Source organism: Nannobrachium achirus (genome assembly GCF_963921795.1).
Source record: "Nannobrachium achirus genome assembly, chromosome: 1".
Taxonomy (NCBI): domain Eukaryota; kingdom Metazoa; phylum Chordata; class Actinopteri; order Myctophiformes; family Myctophidae; genus Nannobrachium; species Nannobrachium achirus.
Window position 1 is genome coordinate 73,561,568 of NC_137810.1, and position 21,012 is coordinate 73,582,579.

A 21,012-nucleotide genomic window follows, 5' to 3' on the forward strand; every position below is an offset into this window, starting at 1 on the left:
TGACTCATACTGTCCTACTAATACATTTTGTTTTTAATGTTCTTTTTTGGGGAAATGGAAACATTCAATACAATCAGATTAACGTTCATGTTCAAGCATGGATTTATCACCTTCTGTTTTTAGTTACTGCAGTACCCCTCTTCAACCTGTAGGTGTCCTACCTGACCATAGGAACATAACATAACATACTCTATACTCCAGAGTGGTCAAAATAATGTCCTATTCACAAAAGAAAAAAACTAGAAGCAGTGCTCTTCCGAGCACAGGTCTCCACCAGATCAGGTAGGTCCTGGTGGCGCGCCGCTAAATGTGAAAAGGGTCTTTAACGGCAATGTGACATGATTGCATGCATGATTTGAGGCATTTTGATCCAAAAATGTGTTCGGCAAAAGTCGACCTGCTGGTGGCACTATAACAGGCCAATGTGAAAAGAGTGGTTGTTCCTTGAGCTAGTGGGAATGTGCATGCAGAATGTCTCTGTAATCACAAAGCCTGTAGAGTTACTGTCTACCCATTTCTGTGTATATTTTTGGACAAAATCTGCCGGAGTACTGGCAAAAGTTAGTTTTGCAAAAGTCTGCCCCATGGTGGTGCTAGAACAGGCCCATTAAAAACGTGGGGCAGAGGTTCTGAATTGGTATCCAGGGAGTGTGTGTACACAGTTTGGCCATGACCACTTGACCAGGCCAACGGCGCCAGAGATATGGTAAAACCTGATGGACGGACGCACAGACACACACACTCACACACGGACGGACGGACAGGGTCGAAAACGGAGTCTCTCCCCATGCCTTTCGGCTGGTGGAGACAAAAAGTTAGGGATTGCAGTAAATTGTAATGTTGCTCTAATACATGATTGTCTTGAACTAGCAAGAGGCAGTGTGCAGGTCTAATCTTTCATCCTACTACTTTTTGTCTTTATTTAAAGGCCAGTGGTTCTCAAAGTGGGGTTCCGAGGACCCCAGGGGTCCTTGAGGGGGTTCAAGGAGGTCCACAGCTAAATTAGTCTGTATATAGTGTATAGCATCACATCAAAGAAGGACAAATACCAAATTTTATAAGCATCTCTTAATTTAGAAAAAAATATATATTGCTTTCTACAAAACAAATATCTACCTTAAATTAAATACATTTGTTCAACCAATGAAAAAAAGGAGAGCACTCAAAATGGCCAGGGGGACAGGCGGGCAGACTTGTGCACTTTAGACAATACATGTTCAATAAAATATATTTTTTGCGTGCACTTTTTAACTATCAATAAAAATAAAACAATTGTGGGAAATACATATGAATTCTATTATGTTTAGTTGTTTTGTAATAATTTAATTTAAGAGTAGGCCTAGTCATGTCATGTGACATGATTTTCTTTTCGCATTCACGTGCGATGGAATGGAAGACGGAAGTAAGTGAGTCTGCCCTCTTCCTACCTGAACCTGTGTGCAGGGGCGTCACACCAGTCCCACTTTCCTACCCCTTGTGACGCCCCTGCCTGTGTGTACCACAGACATAAAAAGGTAGACGCCTCTTCCGGCTCTCTGGTACCCGTCTCGCCTTGGTGGGCATTTTTGATTGACAGGCTTGGAATTCTTCTGTGTGCGTAAGGTCGGTGGGCAGGTTTGAATGGAAAAGTCCTGGAAAAGACGCGTTGTGATTGGCCAGTAGTGTTTTTGAGTGGCAGCCTGCCCTCGACACTTCCTCTTTTGAGCCCACTAAGGCGAGACGGGTCGCTCCAATCAACTGCAGTGGGTGGACGAGGTATCTTTTTATATCTGTGGTGTGTACCTGTAGCGTGACTGATAGCTCAAACAAATTCAGCAGCACACATGGATATCCGTCCATTTCTGAAGCGTAAAACGCCAACACAGGAGCCGCAGCCGCCTGACGACGGCAGCCAACAGCAGCCGGTCCCAACCATAGCAGCAGATTCTGCCGAGATACCAGCGGCCCCAGCAGAGCCGCCAGGCCCGCAGGCCCGGCCGCTAGCAGCAGCCCCAGAACCACCACCCACAGGGCTGTATTAACCATTGGGCCGGTGGGGCCGTTGCCAGGGGCCCTTGGCTCTCAGGGGCCCTTGGGGGAACTGGCCTGCGTGGTCAATGACAATTTGCAAAAATTAAATGTATATTTTAAGCTAAAATCAAATGTGTGGGCCCCTCCTCTGTTGTCTACAGGTGCTTTCTTGGTCCACAGATGATCATCATGGCTTAAAGGTGATACACCATGCATTTAAAAAGTATTTATGTCATATTGTTTATGTCCCAAAAACGTTTTTCAAAAGGTTTGAGGCTAAATTACCTCCTGAATAGAGAGCCTCTCATTTTTGAATAGCTCTCAGAGCATTTTCCAGCTGCAGTACCACCTTTGGCCTGAACTGCGCCCCCCCCCCCCCCCCCCCCAAAAAAAAAAAAATCAAAAAAAAAAAAAAATTGAATTTTTTTTTTTTTTTTTTTTTTTTTTGGGGGGTGGGGGCCCCTAAAAAAAAATCGGCCAGGGGCCCTCGCGGGGGTTAATCCGTCCATGACCACCCAGCCCGGGGCCATCAGTTAGAGTGGATGAGGCCCCAGAACCACCACCCAGCCCGGGGCCATCAGTTAGAGTGGATGAGGCCCCAGAACCACCACCCAGCCCGGGGCCATCAGTTAGAGTGGATGAGGCCCCAGAACCACCACCCAGCCCGGGGCCATCAGTTAGAGTGGATGAGGCCCCAGAACCACCACCCAGCCCGGGGCCATCAGTTAAGAGTGGATGAGGCCCCAGAACCACCACCCAGCCCGGGGCCATCAGTTAGAGTGGATGAGGCCGCGGGGCCTTCGGTGGACAAGCAACCTGTTCTATCTGAATTCCCCCAAAAAATGATTGGAAAAAGCAAAAGATCTTTTTCCACCATTTATTACAATAAGCACCCATCATGGATGGAATATTCTATTGCAAAGGACGCCGTCTTTTGTTTTCCCTGCCGGCAGTTCCAGAATGACAGCAGCGTCAAGGATTCATTTCGTAAGGATGGAGTGAGTGACTGGAGTAAGCTGGGCTCTAAACTGGACAAACACGCAATATCTGAAGGCCATAAGAACTGCATCATTAAATGGGACAACTTTAAAAAGAGCGCATCTACAGGCTCTATTGCAGCTAAACTATCAGATAGTCATAAAGCTACTGTTGAGAAGAACAGATCTTATTTGTGCAAAGTGGTTGATGTCTGTTGTCTGTTGTCTAAACTTTGATTGCCTTTCCGTGGACACAAGTCCACAATTCCAGAATGAAATAATTGAAATATGTGCTAATTTGGTTTACAGACATTGCAAAAACTGTGCAGGATACTGTTTTATTTTTTCTATTACGGCAGACGAGGCCAGGTCCTCCAAAACGGAACAGTTGTCGATTTGTTTAAGATATACAGAGCAGCTTGAAATCAAGGAGCGTTTTCTGTGTTTCCTTGACTGTTCAGCATCTCGTGATGCGGCTGGGATCGTGGACGCTATAAACACAGGACTGGAGATGGGTGGTCTCAAAAACATCCCAATTGTTGCACAGAGTTACGATGGTGCCTCTGTAATGTCGGGGCACCTGTCAGGAGTACAGCAGCGCATCAAAGAGACCTATCCCTACGCAGCTTATATTCACTGCTTGGCACACAAACTAAATCTGGTGCTTGTAGAGTGTTGCACTGTCAATCGCAGCGTGAAAACATTCCTGAACGTTATTGACAAACTGTTCTCTGTATTTGCACAACCGTCAAATCACCATAAATGTATTGAAATCCAGAAATCACAGCTGCACATGAAAAAAAGGAAATGGTACAGCCCAGTGAGACGAGATGGGCATGTAAGTGGAGGGCCGTGCATGCAGTTAAAACCCACTACTCTGCTATCACTGGGTGCCTAAAAGACATTAGTGATGAGGGAGGGAGATGGGCTGTTGATGCCACTGGCCTAAATGAACACATGACAAGAATGTCATTCATTGCATGTCTGGTTTTATCTGAGGATATGCTGTGTGTGATCCATGTTACACACAAGGCCCTGCAGTCCAGCAACTCCACGCTCTGCCAGGCTGCAGAAAATCTAAAAGCTCACTTCAAATCTCTGAGGCAGGCAAACACTGATACGTGGAGCACGGTGTGGGAATCAGAGAAAAAGTTCAGCGAGGACAAGGTGAAAGACGTGGCGGCGGTGACTGTAACTGAGGAGGATGCTGAAGCAGCAGCAGCCCCTGCCCCTGGCCCAACTGCAGACCACTCCAGTGACTCCACCCCCCTCCTCCCTGTCGGGTTTCCTGATAACGTCTACTTTGGGGGGTTGTCGCGGCTCTCGCGGGGGGGGGGGGGGGGGGGGGGGTATGCACGCGTTTACACGGTCGTGCACCGTTCGGTGCCGTCCGTGTGCGTGGCGTCCGGTCGCGTCCGGCCCCCAAAGCGCTACTGTTCACGGGGGAGTCAATAGAACTTGCACAGGCATGTGCAGCAGTGTTTAGATGTGACAAGAACGGAGTGGAACCTCTCCTAGAAAGATATGCACAGCCACTGAAAATCCATCCTGTCCTGCTTGGAGCAGAGATGGATCTGGTGAAAGCCTCGGCTGCCTCGTCAAGCACAACAGTTTCACTTGACCTTGACCATCTTAAAAAGACAGTTAAAAAGGACAGCTATCCCAATCTGTTCAAGATGCTACAGTTGGCACCAGGCCTGGAATTTCTTCATTTAAGGGGCAAGACCACTTGGCCTTTGGTGTTGTCCATTTTTTGAGGGCACAAAGGCCAAATGCCAGGGCAGGAAGGCCATCAAGTAAATCAAGATTTTAGTCCATTGAAAAAATGTGTTGAATTTAAGGGTTAGGTATGATAACCTAATCTGCAGTGAAATAGATAAATGATGGTATTTACAATCTGATCCATGCTCAGCCCAGCACCGGATTGGTTTAAACATGGGGACTCGGGAGAGTTAAGAATTCAGAATCTCAACAAAAGACGCTGATATCTATGACAAGAAAGAGACACTGGTGTCTACATGACAAGAAAGAGACACTGGTGTCTACTGTCTACATATTGACCAGAAAGAGAGAAAGTGGTACAGTCAGCTGGGGCATTAAGGCCACTGTGGCCTCAGGTCATGCCATTGGTTTGAGGGGCACAAGGCCAAACTGAGGGGCAACGGCGGCCATGGCCTTCATGGCCTCCATGAAATTCCTGCCCTGGTTGGCACTGACTCTGCCAATTGGATCTGCTACCACAGAGAGGAGTTTCTCTGCCATGAGGAGGATTCCATGTTGGCTGCGCTCAACAACACTTGCCATTCTGAACATCGAGGATGACTTAACAGCAAAGTTGTACAGCCGGCTGTATACTGTTTACTGTACTGTACTGTGTGTGTGTGTGTGTGTGTGGGCGTGTGCGTGCGTGCGTGCACGGCTGCGCTCTGTGCATAATTTGGTTCACTCAGTGAGTACTGATATATATAGGCTGTGCTTCAGACAGTTGTGTGCTCATGTTAATAATACTGTATGTGTATGTAGGCTGTGTGCCTGCCTGATAGTGGTCTATAACTGTGTTGGATCGCTGTATTATTGTATATGGAATAATGGTGGCAGAGTCTGGCACAGACAGTAAATTGGATTTGTTTTATTTGTTACAGTAAACATCATGGTCTGGATGAGCAGCCATATGTTGTTGTGAGATCTTTCTTTTCTATGCCTTGTGTTGTGTTCGCCAATATCATATGAATACTATGATTAAGACGTGCAGTCATCGTTGGGCTGAGAGCTGTGGTGTGCTTCCAAATAATGATGTGCTCAGGGGTTGACAATTGACATGTTGCTCAAGACTGCCCCCACTAGGGCAAATGGCAAAGTCCGCCTATGGGACCCCCAGGAACTCCATCAAGGACCCCTGGGGGTCCCCGGACCCCTCTTTAAGAACCACTGTCCTTCACACCAGCGGTGGAAAAAGTATGTTTGTAAAGTAAATTGTAAATCTTCGTCCCCCCGACTTTTGGCACCTCTGCGCGGTCCAAGTGAACACATTTCAGAGCAGCGTGCATGTGACATTATTGCTATTATGAATCTTTTTAAACAAAATGCCTTAAATCATGACAGGCCGCAGATGACATGGCACCCTTTTCACATTGGCCTATTATAGCGCCACCAGGAGGCCACAATAACCTACCTGACCTGGCGGAGACCTGTGCTCGGAAGAGCAGTGCTTCTAGTTAATGGATGTTTTCTTTATTGCGACCGTAGGTCGCATTTACTACAGAAACCTCCACCGGCTGTCTGTCTGTCTGTCTCTCCGTCCGTCACACGTCACACTTTTGCCCTGCTCATATCTCCACAACCGTTGCCCCCATCCATGCCAAATTTTGCACACACACTCCTTACCTGCCAAACTATAACCTCCAAGGACCCCCGGAGCTTCAGGGACCCCCAGGTCCCTGGGGGACCCCCAGGTGTAAAAAATGACCAAATGTGCAAAAATGACCAAATGACCACCCCAACGGGGCTGCTCACGGGGAATTCCTGGGGACCACCCACTCCTGGTGCTCCAGAACGGATGCAAAAGTGGTGGCGCCCCCAGTGGAGGACCCCCTCCACTGCAGCTCACATAAAATGCCGTAACTCGGGCTAGGAGCGTCCGGGAGAGCAGGGCCCGGTACCTATTCGTCCACCAAGGCAACACGGAGACCCCACCCCTCATTTCTCACATGGCCCTCTTCTAGCGCCACCTTCAGGCCGATTTTTAAAACACATTTTTGGACACTGCTCCTACAGTTTTTGCCCTAAAATCACGCAAATCGCTACACAGTATGTCTACACTCATGTCATCAACATGGATCAGGAAGATTTTGGAAAAACACATTTTTGCCCTATGTGATTAGGGAGTCTTACTGGTTCCTTGATCATATCAGTGGTTCTCAAACTCAAGGACCCCATAATTCCTAGTACGGTCATGAAATTCCTAGTACTGGAAAAGGTGAATTGATCAAGTGTCCTGGAGAATGTGGCTATGCATTATTTTTAGTTATTCCTTTTGTTGATAAAGCATTTTATAAATCACATATAACATAACATGAAAATATGTCATATTAGTTGTTTTTCACAACGGGCTGCATGATTGCAGACTAATGTGACAAAAAAAAACAGATCTACAAGCTCACAAAGTGCTTGCAGATCTGCAAGATTATATGCTTTATGTTTGCTACCTTACCTCTCTCTGGGCATTGCACACAGGAGTAAGAGACTCGTTATTGCGCTGAATGATTGTTATATAATCCTGAAAATTGGGTTAAATATTCTGGAAAGGTTTTGGAAATTCATTGAAAATGTGTGGGAACCCTAGCCTAGTTCCAGATCCTTAATCGCTAGCCACACCCCTTTACAATTTTGTTTTGGCGATTCAGGGGTCTAGAAGAGCTCTCATTGAAGAGGCTTTCCTCGTTCGAAAATCCGTACGGCGAATCAGCGTCGTAAATCAGCGTCTTGTGAGCAGCGTGGGTGGGGTTTTCCCTGAACTCATGTGCGTTTCCAAGTAAACAAGCGCCGCCGCCGGACCGTACCGCTCATCGCATCGCCCGTCGCAGTAGGCTTATATGCGATCGTATCGATCTTGCTATGAAACACCAGTAGCAGGCATGTTATGTTGTGTTTGATTCCTAGTTCGTAGTGCTCCTATTCTGCCTGTTTCATTTGTTAGCAAGCCAAGTAGCACTAGCAAGCAACATGCTAGCCACTAGCCAGCCACATAACAACACTACGTCATCTGCTTTGCTACTGTTGTAATGGTCAGACGGTGAACCAATCGCAGAAGACTGCCTCTTTGGCAACGCCCATCCCAGAAATTGCCTTGGACGAGAGCAAGTTCAGACTGAATAATGGAGTGAAACGAAATGTCAATTCAGGCTGAGTGTCAGGCTAGTGGGAACCTGCACTGGACCCATTGGTACACTCTGAAAATGGTATAATTTAGGGCATTCACCAAATATTCGAATATTCGAATATCAAAGTCACTATTCGACGTTGTTCCCCAAAGTCGAATATTTGCTTATTTTTATTTTTTAATTGTTTTCTCTTTAAAAAACATATAGTTTATAAAGCTTGGTGAGATAGGGAGTCATAAGAATGAGTTGTCAATGCCCCTGGTGGATGAATTTGTTAATGCTCTATACCAGGGGTTCTCAAACCTTTTTAGGCCGTGACCCCCAAAATAAACATATTTGAACTGGGGACCCCACCCTGACAGGAATCGTAGGTATTACATTTAATGTGACTCGGTTTCCGCAGATAAATATTGTTGCGAGGCGTTGTAAGCATGTAGATCTGCCATTTTCACAATGTTTGCCTCTTGCTTAATTAATATTTGACAGTTTGGCCAGTCCAGTTGGAACATGCTCGGGCGCTGCTCCTCAGAATGGTTTCCCACGCCATCAGGTGTGACGGAGTTGAAGCCCAGCGATCAGCGGGGCTGTGGCGGCAACCTCGAGATGATCACCACGGAGGCCAATGGAGACGTCACATACCAACGTAATGCGTATACTGTAGTTATGGGAAATAAGATATAGTCTGAGGGTTTCGTGCACAAATCGTGCACTTTATGATAGTAGCATAACATTTGGCACACATTGGTTTCCCAAGACAAATCTGCGATGGCCCAATAGCCAAAAATGGTATCGATACATCTCTAACTACTTTTCCCAAACTCCCAGTTGGAACATGCTCAGGCACCGAGCCTCCGAATGGTTGCCCACGCCATCAGGTGTGACAAAGAGCTGTGGCGGCGACATACAATTATACTCCATGCCCGCCAATGGAGGCGTCACCTACAAAAAGATAAAGGTGATCTCTCAGAATAACTTTGTATTGATGGGAAATAAGTAATGGTCCGAGGGTTTCGTGCACAAATCGTGCACTTTATGATAGTAGCATAACATTTGACACACAGAACATGCCATAGACTCTATCATAGACTTTACTATACAGTAAAATAAAAAATAAATACAAATAAAATAAGCTTTAAGTAACAAGTAAGTAGTAGTATAAGTTTAAGTAGTATAAGTAACTTTTACTTCACTCAACTTCAACTTTTCCTCTATACAGGTCCATACAGGCAGGACAGGCACCTGTGAGGATGGTTCTGGAAGGCCATGGCCACTGGCTACCTGGCTACCTGCCTCTGCCTATCCTGAAGCAGAATTTCCGGACCTTTTCCGCCAGCAGAGAGACCCGCCGCCAGCTCCGCCGGTACCCCGCGATAGGTGACTTCATCACCTACATGGAGGACACCTATAGGTGACTTCATCACCTAGATGGAGGACACCTTTAGGTGACTTCATCACCTACATGGAGGACACCTTTAGGTGACTTCATCACCTACATGGAGGACACCTATAGGTGACTTCATCACCTACATGGAGGACACCAATAGGTGACTTCATCACCTACATGGAGGACACCTATAGGTGACTTCATCACCTACATGGAGGACACCTATAGGTGACTTCATCACCTACATGGAGGACACCTATAGGTGACTTCATCACCTACATGGAGGACACCTTTAGGTGACTTCATCACCTACATGGAGGACACCTTTAGGTGACTTCATCACCTACATGGAGGACACCTTTAGGTGACTTCATCACCTAGATGGAGGACACCTATGTGGGGGAACATGCCCTGTTCCCACCAGCAGTCTGGTGTGTTCATCACCGTCGTAATGACAAACCGCAGCAACAATGCAGTGGAGGGTAAGAACTTGCATGTATTTACTTTACTACTACTACTACTACTAAGACTGGCTCATTTGGCTCTTTTGGCTCATTGCATATTTAAAATATTTTCGTTGAAACATTGAAACATGAATCCACAAGGTGGCACGGTCTGGCACCACATTCCTCTGCTGACATTTGAGATCACAATTTTGTATTTACCCTTTTTATAAAACATGTGTGTGTAAATTAAGCTACCTTGACTAATGTTATTCATGCAACACCTTAAAAAAACCAAGCAGGCAACAATGAACTCGCTCCTCCCTAGCGGCGTATATAACCAGGATTTACCAACTGGCTAGGCCTGGCACAATGTGAGCTTGTACATCGGCTATTTTAAAATAGCAAACATTTAAATATTTACAGGGACATAATATTTGTCATGGAAGTGGACTTCCCAAGCAATATGGAGACGTTTTAATTATAGAAATCGCTTAATAATTGTCTAAGGTATGATCAAATCAAACTGTAGTGTCTTAATTTGCTTCCTAGATAGCTGCACATTGCCGCGCCGCACCGCGCATTGCGGCGCCGCACTGCGCCGCGAGCCAATTCAGCCAAATGAACGGCTCCCTACTCCGCAAACCGGATCCCATCGTTCACTTCAAAGAGCCGTCAAAAGATTTGTTCGCGAACGTTGCATCTCTACTACTACTACTATTATTATTATTAATAATATTTTTTCGTTCCAAATCTGTTGTATTTGCTTCAATATCTCTAAGCAACATGTGAATGAAACGTTAATGCGGGCCATGTGCCATGTGTCCTGCATGTATCCTATATACATCTATGATGATTTCAGGTTTCCATCACAGATGGAATGCCCGTGTAGGCAGGCGCCACCCCTCCATCTGGGTGTTCATCCCACAAATCAAGGGCGAACAGAGGCTGGTGGAGACGGTGTGCGCCCAGGCTGAGCGCGGGGATCGGCCACCAACCCCCCCAGTGACTGAAGTGGCGCAGGTTGGAGAAGAGGTTCGAGAGTTTATTCATACTAAGGAAAATGTAATAATAAAAGGCTGAGGGCCTGGGGGTCCAAGGAGCAGGTGGAGGCTTGGTCATTAGAGGAGCTCCCACAGCGGAGCAGGGGAGTGTGACCACGTGAAGCTGAAATACAGTGGACTACAGTGCACTTATTGTGCACACCAAAATGTGTTCACCCGTTCATGTATTAATGATGTTAATGAACTAATTATTTTCTCCAACAGGCTTCAGATGCTCCGACGCCAGTAGGCCTACCGCCGAGGGACAAGAACCCTCAACCAGTACTGGAATGCAGTCCGGCACTGCATCCATAACTGTGTCTTGTGTTGTGATAGATAGCCAACTATATAATAATAGACACAGGTACAAGATATAACTTTCAGCTTAACGCGGGAGCTCTTGTTTATTCAACGTCCTCTAGGAGTACCGGGGATCAACTAACTTCCGGTCTAGTGCTTGTCACAATAAAGTGTCTCATAACGTGTATCTCAAACTTCACAATAAGAGCTTATGTTGTGATCAGTATCAAACATTACATGTTGTTTATTTTATTTTATTATTATTTTAATTAAAAAAATGTATTTCTATTCTGTGAGGAAAATATTGTACTTTTATTTCACTACAAGTAGGCCTAAAAATGTTAGTCGGCCTAGGCCTAAACTTTTTTTTTTTTTTTAAATATCCAATTGTGCCAATGTGTACGGGCTGATGTCTATAACTGTACAAGGAACAGTAACGGCCCTTTTCACATTTTAATTACCAGACTTTTTATTATATTTCATTTCTTCATTGCAGTAGGCCTAGTGATACTTTTACTTAAGCAAAACCTTTCCTCTGTGCAAATTGTTCTTAAGGTATAGGGTTAATCACGTATGTTATCTTCATTATTTATAGGTCGGTATCTCCTCAAAACTTTGAGATACGCGATTCAATGTGCCCTTTTTGTTAGCTTTGCCTTTACTTTCCATCCATGCACCCTGCACATACATTGAAAACTGTACTCAACTCAACTGTACTTCGATTATAAATAAAGGTGATGATGATGACACACCATATAGCCTAATCCACTCATGCATACTCTACATTAATACACATTTAGATTTGCATTTAATTGTTCAGTTCATGTATAACACTGCTTGTCTGCATTGTAGTTTGATTACCATTTTATGTCAGTAACGCTCAAAAAGAGAGCAGTGCCTGCGATCTTGACAGTTTGTACTTTTATGGACATTATTTTTTGGCGTGAAACGAGACCACTATTGTTTCGGAGGAACAATATTTGTAGTTTCAATATGTGTCCGTCCTTTGAATGGGTTGAACCCACTAATGTTGAGTCCTTTTGTACTGAAGAGATGAATATTGTGTAGCCTATTTCAGCAATATGTATAGAGCATCGCGGTGCGGTGTCGGAATTAAACAACCCATCCATTTTCACCATAGCGTTTTTCATTATCAGCCACAAAGTCGTAGCAATTCAATGTACACTTACCACTAGGCTGGTGGTTGTAAAATGGTTCTATATGCTCCTGTAGAACCCCCGAGTATGTATGCAATCACTCTAGTTTTAGTAAAAACACGTTTTAATCAAGATCGCACGGAGAAGAACTGCATTTCCCATACTGCTAAACGTAAAAACGACGTCTGTGATTGGTCTAGCTTCTTCTTCTTTCATGTATCTTGCGGTTACCGCGGAAGTAGCTCCTGCCCCCTGTCTTCCCGGCGGATTATTGCACGTCAGCAGAACAACGTGAGCGATCGTCTTTCTTTTACAAATATGATCCACTATGTTAAGGATGACGATAAGAGCGTCCACAGAGATGACAATCATTACATTTCAGGCCGTATGCTGGCCTGGATAACTAAACTGAGCGTGATTTAAGGGCTTTATTTCAGGAAACAACAACAACATTCGCTATGCATTCTGGGAGTGTAGTTTCCGCAATTTTAAAAATAATGATGTACACAGTCTTGTACCCTGCCCTTTTTTCAGCTTTCTAATTCATCTTTGCATTCAAAAAAATGTGAATATTGACACGATCCCTCTCCAGCCGAGGTGGCTTTGTCCAAGGCTTAAAAACGTTTAAATAAATACTTTATGAAATGTCTATGGAAGAAATGAATGCGGAAAACGCTTCTGACACCAGAGTGAGGACGGGGTGGGGCTTCAACTGCGATGCTCTATAGGGTGTTGCAACCTCGTGGTTTTATCCGGTTTTGGGTTTTATGTTATGGGGCTGTTAAGTCTGACATCATTTTGTAGGCAGAGGAGAACTTTTGGGGCCAAAAGGCCCCAGCGCCCGTGAATCTTTTTACTATTTACTATTTTTTCTTCTCTTTGTTGTTGAAAGGAAAGTGATAGACCACTCAGTGTCTGTGAGATTAAGCTTGTGAGTGGACAATGGAAATGTGCGTGCACTAGCCTGGCTGACATGGTAGTCTATATCAGGGGTTTTCAAACTGGCACCCCTGTAAATAACTTTTTCATCCATGGCACCCCTGAGTTACACTGTTAATGTTTAGAATGTTACATCCTATTGGAGAAATATCCGTTTCCATTAGAACTGACTGAAAATAACTTTATACTTGACGTTTAACCACTTGAACCCCAGCATGCCTATTCTGGGGGGAACCGCGTTGTGACCTTGTAGATCTGCTATTGTTGGTGAAGAGAGTTGTCATAGATGAAAAAAGAACTCATCTCAAGTACAGTGCAAATCTGGTCTGTTTTACTAAGCATACAGTATTAAGTGATATTGATGTAGTGATATTGATGAATTCCAAATCTTATCAAATTATCTCGAGGCACCCCGGGGTGCCCCGTCACCCACTTTGAAAACCCCTGGTCTATATCACACTGGAGTTAACATGGATTCCTTGGGCTAAAAATGGCCTGACAAAACAATGGTTTAGTGATGAGTCATCACTTTTCACAGTTTTGTGGGCATTTTGTGGGACCATTTTTAGCCCAAGGAATGTTTTTCTTTTGCAATGGATTCAGAATAATGACAAACCCTTAGATTTTTTTTCTGTGTATGTTCCTTCTGTATAGAAAGTCGATGGGAGCTCAATTTGATTTGGCCGCTGTGGCGACCACGAAGGTTGCAAACTCGGGCACCCTAGCTAAATCATTAGAGCAAGAGCTGGGCTTCATTTGTGCAAAATTTGGCACTTTTAGACTGATTTGCATGAAATTTGCATTTTCTCCCCTTAAGGCTCCGCACTAACAGCATTGTCCATGCTCTTTTAACTATCTTGTGTGCCTATTTATGGTATTTAGAATTTAAACATGTTAAATGTTAAATAAAGAAAACAGCCAACCACAAGCTCCCAAGCTGACACATTGTTTACAAAACCTAAAAACTAGTAAGACACCTGAGGGTGGAATGCGACCTCAGGGTGCGCCAATTCTTGACTATCTGGCCAACCACAGCGTTTCTCTGACGATTCTAGTTGTTATCATTCTGGGGGGAGTTTATTCATGTTTTTGTGAGGGTATCAACCCTAGGAGACACGGGGAGAACATGCAAACTCCACACAGAAAGGCCCTATCGCCAACCCCACCTAGGGTGTGAGCGATAGGGCCTAAACATGGAGATGTGGAGAACACTATATATGAAGATAGTCCAGTCCATCATGTCATATGGGACTACCGTCATAGACAGTAGCCATTGTTAGGCCGGAGTCAATGGCTGTCTGTCTGACTGTCTGTACAGGAAGTGATGTCACATGAAATACTTTTTATGCCCATATATGAGTCATTCTGTACCACATCTCCATGTTTAGGCCAAACAGGTTTGCTCCATTTCTCCATGTATAGGTCCAAATGACCTCGCAGGTCGCGCCAATTCTTGACCATCTGGCCAACCACAGCGTTTCTCTGACGATTCTAGTTGTTGTCATTCTGGGGGGAGTTTGTTCATGTTTTTGTGAGGGTATCAACCCTAGGAGACACGGGGAGAACATGCAAACTCCACACAGAAAGGCCCTATCGCTCACACCCTAGGTTGGGTTGGCGATAGGGCCTTTCTGTGTGGAGTTTGCCTAAACATGCATGGAGATGTGGTACAGAAGGACTCATATATGGGCATAAAAAGTATGTCATGTGACATCACTTCCTGTACAGACAGTCAGACAGACAGACAGACAGCCATTGACTCCGACCTAACAATAGCTACTGTCTATGACAGTAGTTCCATATGACATATTGGACTAGACTATCTCCATATATAGTGTTATCCACACCTCCATGTTAGGACTCATATATGGGCATAAAAAGTATGTCATGTGACATCACTTCCTGTACAGACAGTCAGCCATTGACTCCAGATTAACAATGGCTACTGTCTATGACGGTAGTCCCATATGACATATTGGACTAGACTATCTCCATATATAGTGTTATCCACATCTCCATGTTTAGACAGCCAATGACTCCGGCCTAACAATGGCTACTTTCTATGACACCTGAGGGTGGAATGCGACCTCAGGGTGACATGCGACCTCGAGGTCGTGCCAATTCTTGACTATCTGGCCAACCACAGCGTTTCTCTGACGATTCTAGTTGTTATCATTCTGGGGGGAGTTTATTCATGTTTTTGTGACTGTGAGGGTATCAACCCTAGGAGACACGGGGAGAACATGCAAACTCCACACAGAAAGGCCCTATCGCCAACCCCACCTAGGGTGTGAGCGATAGGGCCTAAACATGGAGATGTGGAGAACACTATATATGAAGATAGTCCAGTCCATCATGTCATATGGGACTACCGTCATAGACAGTAGCCATTGTTAGGCCGGAGTCAATGGCTGTCTGTCTGACTGTCTGTACAGGAAGTGATGTCACATGACATACTTTTTATGCCCATATATGAGTCATTCTGTACCACATCTCCATGTTTAGGCCAAACAGGTTTGCTCCATTTCTCCATGTATAGGTCCAAATGACCTCGCCCTAAAGGGCGAGGTCGCGCCAATTCTTGACCATCTGGCCAACCACAGCGTTTCTCTGACGATTCTAGTTGTTGTCATTCTGGGGGGAGTTTGTTCATGTTTTTGTGAGGGTATCAACCCTAGGAGTAGAGCCCTGCAAGCCCGCCGGGACCCGACCAGGGCCCGGCCCGGCCCGCCAAAAACGGGCCGGACGGGCTCGTTTCTGAAACTCACCAACGGGCCTAGGGCCGGGCCGGGCTCAGAACCATGCTCGGAACATTTCGCGCTGTGAATTTCACACATGACGTCTCTGTGTGCGACTGTGCGCATAGCTAGAATGGAGAGTGTGAGTGAGACAGCAGCTGCCTCGCATAGCCTATAGTCTTCTAGGCTATGGGTTCTATCTCTGATTGGTCGTGACATGAGTACATTAGCCAATGGCCGCAACGAGCAGAGAGCTTTACGTCTTTTATTCTGTCACACACTCACACAAACTCTGTGTGTCTGCGACTCACACAGCGAGACTAGAATATTAGGAGCACTACTGTAGATTCAACAATTTTACAGTCATTCCTCAAATAAATCGCCCTGTAATGATTCCCCGACCTCCCGTATCCGTTCATTACGGAATGCGTCTTTACTCTTTAGTAGGCTATAACTGGACGATACTCCGTATTTTACGAGATGGCTTAACCACGGCAAGCCGACAATAATATTAATCAATCAAGGTCTAATTTCTGCTGTGAGGATATACAGTAACATAACAAACGGTGGGTGGAGGAAGATTTCTTACTTGTGTTGTGATGTTGACTTCTTTCTTTTAATCAGAGCGCAAGACGTGCACAGTTAGAGTAGAGGGCTGTATACTGTCTCCGACCACAGCTTTTTTGTGGGAAAGTTCCAACTTTCTAACGTGCGTGCAGCTTTCCGAACTCAAATTAGGAGTAATCCTTTTCAGAAGTTGCAAGACATGTCATTTTGTAGTTGAACTGGACCTTTCAGACGCAAATTTCGGTGGTCTGTGACAGTAGGGACCTTGAGAGTGTAGCTGCTGCGCGCAGCAGTGAAAGCCACGCACGTAAATATTTAATTAAATAATAAAGTGACGGGCTTACGGGCCGGGCCGGGCTCGGTTCTGAAACTCACCAACGGGCCTGGGGCCGGGCCGGGCCTTAACTCCACGGGCCCGGGCCGGGCCCCACATTTCAGGCCCGTGCAGGGCTCTACCTAGGAGACACGGGGAGAACATGCAAACTCCACACAGAAAGGCCCTATCGCTCACACCCTAGGTTGGGTTGGCGATAGGGCCTTTCTGTGTGGAGTTTGCCTAAACATGGAGATGTGGTACAGAAGGACTCATATATGGGCATAAAAAGTATGTCATGTGACATCACTTCCTGTACAGACAGTCAGACAGACAGTCATTGACTCCGACCTAACAATAGCTACTGTCTATGACAGTAGTTCCATATGACATATTGGACTAGACTATCTCCATATATAGTGTTATCCACACCTCCATGTTAGGACTCATATATGGGCATAAAAAGTATGTCATGTGACATCACTTCCTGTACAGACAGTCAGCCATTGACTCCGGATTAACAATGGCTACTGTCTATGACGGTAGTCCCATATGACATATTGGACTAGACCAGGGGTGCCCAACCTTTTTTGACCCAAGGTCTACTTTGAAAATGTGCCACCTAGCTGAGGGCTACCAGCCCAAAATGTACCGTAACACCCATTCAATATACATGTGAAAAACAGAAAATATTAATAGATATTATAACATTGTACTCACTGTACTGTACTGTAATCATACTGTATAGTAGGAATTGTAATTGAATGAAACGATTGCAACTTCTCACATTGGGCATACAGACAGCATGACCATTTATTGCACACTCTGCATACATGCACTGACAACACACTCACACAAAACCTGTGGATTTATGTCAAGTCACTGATAGTTCTCTTTTTTATATAGTTTTTTTTTTTCTTTTTCTTTTTTTATAGTTTTTTTATAGTTTTTTTTTTTGTCCTTTATTCCATGTCAGTCTCTCTGACTTAGTGGGAAACCTGGCACTGGGAAGAGGAGGCTAGCCTGTCAAAGTCAGGGTTGTATGAGCTGGTTGCAAGTTTTAGGCTAAATTAGGCAGGCCACAAGGTGCTCATCTGTGTCTCTGTACTTTGACTTGATGAACTTCATGTGAGAAAAAGCAGACTCACACAGGTAGGTTGATCCAAATAAAGCAGTTATGTTCATGGCACATCTCCTGGAGCGAGGAATTTCCTCCGCTCCATTCCTCCGCTCCGCTCCGCTCCAAGCCGACCCTATTGGGGCCGCGCGCCGCATGTTTCCAACAAAACAGAGCCGTGCGCAGTAGCCTACTAGTGCAGTGAAGCCTTGTTGGCGCCGCGGAGACGGAGAGGAGAACAGACAGAGAATTCCCTTTATCACGATTTCACTCATCCACACACGTAGGCTATGTTTATAATACATAGCCTACCTTGTGTCAGTTAAGTTATATATCACCAGCCAGTCAACGGATACGAATTCAAGTGAGACTGATTGAAAAACACACGCCACGAGTCGCCTCCGTCTCTCGGTTGTGGTGATTAATCAATAACCAGCTGGATTTAATATTGCCCGTCTTATTAAAAAATACAATGCCTTAGATTAGATGGCGTCTTTTGTAACAGTGAACGCAGGTCTCCATCAAGCCGAGGCTCACGTAACGTTACCGCAGGCATTTGTGTTGGGAACACTTGTTGTGCAAAGCAAAGGAGAAAGTGTTTCGCATATGGTAGCAAAATACTTTTTTTATTTTGGCTGGTGACTCTGATTGACGACCCTGAGCGGAGCGTGGAGCGAGCGCGGAGCGAGAAATGCGAAAATCAACGTGAGCGACGGAGCGGCGGGGAGCGGAGCGGTGCGGTGGCCGACCAGAGCGATGAGCGAGCGGGACAAGAGCCCTCTGGAGCGCGGAGCGGCTTTAGTTGCCACTCCACTCCGCTCACATGCTCTGACTACTATACGGACAACAAGGGGAGCTGGGGAGGAGTGCTGTGCGCAGGCGCAGCACACGGCATGACGGGCAATCTGGCATGTGTGTTTGTTCCAGCTGGGCTAAACTACTCTACTGCTGCTAGTGCTAAGCGTCGCGACACGTCGACCCGAGTAAGTTTCAAGCAGCGTGCAGATGATAAAAAAAAACAACTATGAGCCAACAAGGAGCACGGAAACGAAGCAGCATTTGGATGCACTTCACAGACCAAATGGATGGAAAGGCTAAATGCAATCACTGTAAGAACAAACTATCATTCAAGTCCGGGTCAACAAACAATTTGCATCGGCATTTATCAACAGCACACCCGACAGTGAAGCTGGGGGTGTTGAGGACAGGACAATTACCCGATTCTGACATTGAGGAGAATGACGATGACGTTTCTTCTGCATCCACATCATCTGCTGCTGTTTCATCCACACGCGCACGTCACTCGTCGGCACCCAGTGCCACTTCAAGCTCTGAGACTACTGCTGCTGGGCCCACAACAAGCCACCAGGTATCTACCTCTACCACAAAACAAACATCTCTCAGTCAGTATGACTTTGGAGCACCTGCCATGACTCCATTGAGACAAGAGAGATTGGATGAACAACTTGCTAAAATGGTTGCCCTTGACTTCCAGCCCTTTAAAGTTGTTCGAGACGATGGATTTACAATGTTCTGTGAGGCTCTCAACCCCTCCTACGTTCTTCCATGTAGAGAGACAGTGGGAAATAAAGTTATCAAATTGTATGACAGAGAAAGAGCATGCCTTAGGGCAAGATTGTCCAAAGCGTCAGCAGTTTGCCTAACAACAGATTGTTGGACATCTAGAGTACTTACTTCATTCTTGGCTGTAACATGCCACTTTATTGAAAAATGGCAAATGGCATCTTGCCTACTGGATTGCTGTGAGATGACTGCACGCCACACTGCAGTCAACCTGGCAAATGAGCTACACCGTGTTGCAACAGAGTGGGGGGTTGAGAGGAAAGTGGTGTGCTGCTTGTCAGACAATGCTTCAAACATCACAAAGGCAATCTCCATCTTAAAATGGCCTCACCTTCCATGCCTGGCCCATACCATAAATCTGGTGGTGGGAGATGCACTCAAAGGACCACAACCCATCATTGAAAAAGTCAAAGAGGCTGTGGAATACTTCCACAGCCAAGTCAAGGGTTCCAAGATGGCGGCACGTAATTTTACACGCTCTGCTGTCCTATGTTTTTATGTTTTTATGTCTCTAAACCATCCGTGACTTCACTTTTCTACCGCTCTCCGTTTTAAGTTACATTTTAGCTTAGTTTTGATATTTTTGGTGTGTTATTCGTGACTCTTTCATTGGTTTATTTTTGCTAAACTGTGGACTGTGAACCAAGAAACCAAGTACCTGGACTGCTGGGACGTCTTTGCCGGCTTAGACCCGGTGTATGACGCCGGATCTCATCGGAGTACTGGTGTCTGTGGCTGTGTCTGTGAGGCTGGGGTTTCCCCTGGATGTGTGTTCTACGTTCGCGGGGATCACCCTGGGTGGCATTGCTAGCTCACCGTAGCTAGTGCTGTTCACTAGACACAGTATTTTCATCGCCACTGCCTGTGTCAACGTCTGCTCTTCTCAACGGTGGTGGCCGGCTTTCCAGTGAGGGATCGAGGGATCTTCTCTGTCCCCGGACGGCTCGTCTGCCCTGCCGGCCGGTGGCTCTGCGTCCTGCCCCCGCTCGGCCTCTGAGGACGGGCTGCGCTGCGGTGGGAACGTGATAGCTGCTCGGGGCTGGATCACTGGTGGACGGCTCCGCTTTTCGTCTTCTCTCTGGCTTCTGGGACGGCGGGTACCGTCGACTCGGCGAGGGGAACACTATCCTCACGATAGCATGTTTGGTTGGCTGGCACGCTAACTCGCCTGCTCTGCGGAATCGCCACTTTCAACAGTCTGCTTTCTAAGGACTGTACTGATCACGGTCCACCGTTTCGATCCGCATTGGGACACTCTATTCGCCGCTTGCTCCTCTTCGCTCCGGTCGCGGCATTGCGGTGCGATAGCCGGAGGACAAACGGGTAACTAGTAACTTTGTTTTTTGTTTTTGTTTGTTTGTTTAATCAATTTTTACTTTTATTTCTTTGCCCAGTATATCTGTGTGTCAATCATGTTGACCAAGGCTTCATGTGTTGTATGGCTGTTATTGGGTTGTTTATCTTTTTCTAAACGCCTCAATGGAGAGGTGCCTTCACTGAGCCAAAACATGTATCACTCCGATGCTTCTGGTCGTGCTACGTCTGCACTGTGGATGGACT

General features: G+C 45.8%; 1 protein-coding gene across 1 annotated transcript in view; it reads left to right on the top strand.

Moving 5' to 3' along the window:
• The window catches only part of LOC308289853 (uncharacterized protein), a gene marked incomplete at both ends in the record, with an annotated part of 100,147 nt that overhangs the window by 73,735 nt on the left and 5,400 nt on the right, over positions 1 to 21,012 (top strand). The window contains 4 exons of the mRNA XM_080731622.1: positions 1,816 to 1,970; positions 4,020 to 4,265; positions 8,354 to 8,510; positions 10,557 to 10,717. Coding sequence (XP_080587748.1) covers positions 1,816 to 1,970; positions 4,020 to 4,265; positions 8,354 to 8,510; positions 10,557 to 10,717 — 719 coding nt within the window. The remainder of the gene's footprint in view (positions 1 to 1,815; positions 1,971 to 4,019; positions 4,266 to 8,353; positions 8,511 to 10,556; positions 10,718 to 21,012) is intronic.